Here is a 5,707-nt window from a genome sequence, read left to right as displayed (position 1 = left end):
GAACAATAATATTCTTGGTGAAATAAAATATAGAACTTTGTTATGTTTATAAATTATTTAAAACGTTATACAAGAAGAGAAAGACAAATATTATTATAAAATATTGAAAAAAATTTTTTAGTAGAGTCTATCGGTACTGAGCATTTTACATACCATTAAGAAATTCGTTCGTCAACGGTGAACTTGGATAAGGTGCACTTGGATAAGGTACGATGTCAGATTCTGCAGTCATGTCTCCGTTCTTCGATGTAGACTGAGATGTAGATCCATGTGAACAAGACGGGGCTTCAGGCGCCGATGGCACAGGCAGCAGTGGTATTGTTCCAATTACAATCGGATACTCTTTGACGATCTTGCGATACCTAGACAAAAATTGACAACCTATTGTTATTGGATGACCATCAAGGGCGTAAAATATTGCCGGATTATTACAATATATTTGGTTTACCACTGAGCTTTTAAAAGATACGTACATTTCACCGTGGAAGTCGACACGTAGAATATATTTTAGGTCAATGATACCGCAGAATTCCAGTTCCGAAGGTGGTACCGAGGGGATAAGTAAACGTAATACGAAAACAGCGCGTTTACCGAACGGTCCTAGTTTTTGCACAGATGCCACAGTTGTTTTGTCGTGCCTAGTGGACGCAGTCGCGCGAAACTCGCAGGACTTGGTAAGCATAAATTAAAATTTGGTAATTATCACAGGACAGAATAAAATTTACATTCTGGCCAATTTATCGATTCACATATTTTGATGGAAATAAACATCTGAGCGTATAGATTGAGCGTAAAGGCACACGGAAAGTTTCGCGTTTACGCTTCTCTCTGTCAATCTTCCCTTGCACTCGATTTACGTACTGATTCTTATTTTGACCAGGGTAATATTACATATTAATTACAACAATTATTTTCAAACCTACTTGCTGTAGTTTCAAGCAGATTTTATTGAATTCAGTGCTGGTATTATCCTTTAAATCGAAACCTGCCTCGATCCATTGTCCCGGAACGAATCCTGTCGTCGGTAATTTAACATGCATATTTATCGAACCATCGCTGATGCAGCAGAGGCAGCAAGAGAAAGCCTGGTTTATTTCATCGTGTATGCCGATCTAATATAAATAATATATCATTAATTTTCAATGCAATTGTTTAAATAAGACTGTTCATCATATGGCTATAAAATGGCTAGCTTGTATTTTCTGGTCTATGAAATTTTTTAATATGAAAGTACCAAATCCTAATATAAATTAAAAAGATCGACTTCACTCACACATTGCTCACGACGAATGTTCAAGTCGTAATGTGAAATTATGGTGAACACAGCTTTGCACTCGTGATTGAACCGCCACGATCTAACAATGACCGCCTTTATCGTGTATCTGATATGACCGTAGTGCTGTTCGAAGCTGCATGGTATGTCATGTGGTAGTTGAATATGAAAAGGATATTTACTCAATCCTGCAGGGATGTGCACTTTTTTGTCCTCTGAAATTAATATATCAAATATTAAATGTAGCCTCTAAATATAATTTATTATTTTTCTATGTGGATCGTAGTAAAATGTATCTTAGCTATTTTACACTTAAATATACATGTCACAATATACACAATATTCTAATTATTAGTGCAAGTATAATACATTTCATTATTATATTATACTGTACTAATATATTCTAACGAAAATTTCTGTCACGATATATGCTTGAGTTTTAATTGACAATATTAACCTTCTAATCTCTCTAACAGCATGATGGTTAAACTAAAATACTTTTCATTCCCACTATAAGTAGTAGAGGTAGTTCTAGAATTTCCATTGCTATCTGTCGTTCTCCTTGTCTCAGTCCATCTGACGTCAGCTTCCCCGCTAGCTGATAATTTTAGTGCTGCAAAGATTAATGATCATTTTACATACAAAATAGGAATGAAGAAAATCCGTATTCTTTATAAAAAAAATGTGTATAATAGATACAGATAACTATGCGCAAAACGCTAAATAGAATTATTTCAATATATCCCAGCAAATAGACTGATGTTATTTTGACATAAAAATTACGTTTTTGACGGTAAAATGACAAGTAATTTTATCGTGTTTGTTAGGATGTAATTCTTTTGCTATTTATCGTTTATAGCACAATATACTTTGTGTAACTCTTACTATCATATTTATTTATTTATGTTTAACCTGTTTAAAATATACAGAAAAAATACAGAAAAGATATTGTTCGTTCTAAAATTATCACAAGAATAATCTCATAATATTCCAGGCATTATCAAAGCGTCCAATTCTGAGATTGATAAAATTTTCGCCAATATGTTCGTCACACTGTTATCACTGATAGTCCAAGAATCGATAATCTCTGAGTCCATCGAGGCGACCTTCAAATATACATTACAGTATTTCTGGTTGGATTCGCAAAGCTAGTTGTAATTTCAAATGATATTAAGATATACTTAAGATTTTTTGTATACGATGTTTTTAATATATCTTGAAATTGGAGAAGAAAGGAAAAATAAAAAGATGTAGATGCAGATGATATCTATAGTTATGTCTACGCAGATCATGGTTACACGTGTAAATTTTGCGATGGTTTTGTTCAATGGATATTTTTAAAAGAGTTAATTAACTGAATGATTTACCTTCAGCAATTTTTTCCCTTGCCAGATTGATGGTGACGCAGCCGCTGACGATTTCGCCGGGCATGTAAACAGCATCCGGCCGGCTAAATTCAATGTTAAAAATGTTCAACGATGCCATGTTTCTATCGCAGTACACTGGTCAGTCGGGACAGACTTCTCAGTCTCGCTCCACGATCGAGTCGAGATTGACGTACATACAGCATGATGGCTGCACGACTGATGTAGGAACTTGGGAACATCGAGATATTTCATATCGACGTGCCCCACCATGAGAACGTTAAAGGAATTATATCTTCAGGATATATAGATCAATTGATATCACTGTCTTGAAAGTGTCACTTCCAAATATCTCTTTCGACGTGACTAATACAAGGTTTATCACACTCGTGCAGATCAATGAGACAGATTAAGAATGAGGAAACACGAAGTTTTAGATGTATATTTTCTATTATAGAATCTAGCGGTTTATATTGTTTAGAAATGGAGTATCACAGAAAGAATGAGGCTCATGGCTGATACGAGGTACTGCGCGTCGTGTTATATAACATACTGGAATGTGCTATTCCCATAGATAGTTACAGATAACTTACTGCCATAAGCTAAAACAGGATAGTTTGACAAGCGAGAATGTCGAGAGTGTCTACTGTATGAAGCGAATTCTTTACATTTATATAGCAAAATGACGAGGATCATTCGCCAATTAGAAACATAAATTAAAGTCTCTAAAACATTCATAAATATTTCTTTTCTCCGTTCCACTTTCTCCTGTCAGTTTTATTATTCAGTGACTTTAGAATCTGTTTTGCCAACATGAAACGTAAAATAACTAGCCTTTCACGTTAGCGATTCGCCAGATGATTATTAATTCCTATAATAAAAAGGCTTAAGAAGACGTTACTGTGTTCGTACTTGCATACTTTTTTTGCAAAATTAATCGATTAAAAGAATCGAATTGCTTTCATTACGTCGCTCGATATTTTGCGCAAACAAATAAACGTTTTTAAAACATCGCTACTTCATTGTCAAGCGAAAAAGTGCATTTTAATTTGTACGATTGATCACTGTTAAGTAAAGTTAAATATGTTAAGTAAAGAATTAGAAAAGACATTTGGTTGTTTTAATTGATATAAACAAATAAATGATTTATAGATCCTTAAAATTGCGTTTAAAATTGCTCAAAAAGTATGTAAGTAGGTTTAGTTAGGATTTTTTATTTGCATTCTTCTGGTTTGATTGACTCGTTATGAATGGGTGATATGAAAATAATATGGTAACTTTACGGTAAATATCAAACATGAATATAGTGTTGCTGCTTTATATTATATATTTTTGATATCATAATATTGAAAAAAATAAGCTTTCTAAGATATTTAGTTATATTTCCAATTAGGTTTCATTTTTTAAATATTTGTGGACTGTAAGAGAACAAATGTTTACTGCTTGAATGACAGATAATCTTTGCATGGTACTTTTACTGGATGCGTCTGCTATCTGGTGGTCTCTGAGACTACTAACTTCTCACCAAGTCGAATGATATCTGAATCGGGTAGAAAAGACAAGCTCGAGGTGTCTATCATGGAAATGTTCGGAAAATTTCCATGATACGCATTCAGTTGTTTGATTAAGGTAGCTAGAGCATTAGCGAAAACAAAGATTTTTTATTGGCATGAAACTATGTTATTCTATAGAGCATTATACGTAATCAGGAATTAATTCACGAATTTTTACCACGTAATTACGTAAATATAAGCGTTTAAAGTTGGTCAATTTGACATTAGAGTATATGAACGACATGTGCACAATTGTAATTCACGAGATTTTGCGAGTATTTTAAAAAAGATTGACGTTTGGAAAACAGAAGATCTTATCAATTAAACTATTACGAGTGATTAAAAAAAAAACGTTAATTTACCATTGCAATAAAAAGATATTCAATATTAAAGCAAACGAAATGTAGCTAATAGAGCAGCTTTGGTTAGTCGGCCATCAAAACTTGGCAACAGCGCGGACCGCACCTAATCTCACTGTCGGCGCCAACTTCAAAATAATCAAAAGTTCTCAACGTGCTTCAACACAATTGTAATTACGAGTTTTCCATGACATTCTTTATTTGCGTGATTATACCTTGAATGACTTTTTTATTTTTCGTTACACAAGGATGTCCGTTGACATCTGAGGCTAAGAAACTGTTACCGCGAATACGAGTAGCCGGCGTTGCCATAGTTTCGTGTTGTATACAACACAGGTCAAAATGTGGTTAGCAGTCTTACCAATATCGAAATATTGCAACGTTGCCACGTTTTGGTCGTAATTTCGATGTGATAAAAATTATAATTATTTATACAATTAATGACCAGAAAGTTATTTTTTATCATTATTATGATAATTGAGAAACTTAGGACTATATTGTAACCAGTTTTTTAGATTTTTTATTACAGTCGTTTCGACAAATGTGAAGTTGGTACCAGCGTGTAAGACACTTCGTTTTTAATTAACTAGAACAACACAAGCGCGCGCTTCGCGCGCGCCATTGTTCTTCCACATTATATATATTACATAAACTGTCAAAATAACCTTCTTAAATACAAACTGTCGAAACCGCAAGTCGAAGTGAACGACTCGCAAGGAGATCGACACATAAACTGTCAAAATAACCCTCTTAAATGCAAACTGTCAAAACCGCGAGTCGAAGAGAATCGACTCGCAACAAGATCGAAATCGAGTTTCGAGAGAGCCAATCGGCATCGCGGAAAAGCGACAAAAATGAACTCGCAATGCCTTTTTTAGATAGGGATTAGCCGTATCTGGGATTAATTATATACATAGTGTTATTATACATTTCTGGAAACTAGAAGTTGCACGGAACACGGTGATATCAAATATGCATTTATTAATGCGTTAATGAAATTGTTTTTTTCGAGACTCTATTTTGACTCACTGCGATGCTCTAGCTACCTTAATCAGCGGAACCACCGGTCCCGCCGCCAAAGTCGTCTCCGGCGTCGTGACGTCACCGTCCGACGACTCGGCGCAGCTAGACAGCGTGACGGCAAACGTGAAAATTACC

The 5,707-nt window shown here is 34.6% G+C and overlaps 1 protein-coding gene across 5 annotated transcripts; it reads right to left on the bottom strand.

The window, feature by feature from the left end:
* Positions 1-121: 121 nt before the first annotated feature.
* Positions 122-3,212, bottom strand: LOC105555928 (arrestin domain-containing protein 2-like). 5 transcript variants are annotated; one of them, XM_012002977.1, is made up of 7 exons: positions 2,839-3,212; positions 2,641-2,723; positions 1,731-1,886; positions 1,274-1,488; positions 924-1,112; positions 474-670; positions 122-362 (listed from the first exon to the last, which is right to left on the bottom strand). In XM_012002977.1, the coding sequence occupies exons 1-7, from the start codon at positions 2,877-2,879 to the stop codon at positions 146-148; spliced, it is 1,098 nt and encodes a 365-aa protein (XP_011858367.1). In that variant the 5' UTR covers positions 2,880-3,212; the 3' UTR covers positions 122-145. The 5 variants fall into 5 exon arrangements, with proteins under 5 accessions (XP_011858367.1, XP_011858370.1, XP_011858371.1 ...); XM_012002980.1 differs by having other exon boundaries at positions 2,903-3,212; XM_012002981.1 differs by having other exon boundaries at positions 2,835-3,211.
* Positions 3,213-5,707: the final 2,495 nt, after the last annotated feature.

The sequence above is a fragment of the Vollenhovia emeryi genome, unplaced genomic scaffold, assembly GCF_000949405.1.
Source record: "Vollenhovia emeryi isolate VEMERY1.0 unplaced genomic scaffold, V.emery_V1.0 DF940537.1, whole genome shotgun sequence".
Classification (NCBI taxonomy): domain Eukaryota; kingdom Metazoa; phylum Arthropoda; class Insecta; order Hymenoptera; family Formicidae; genus Vollenhovia; species Vollenhovia emeryi.
Note: the sequence above shows the minus strand (reverse complement) of the source record. Positions and strands in the feature narration are given on the sequence as shown.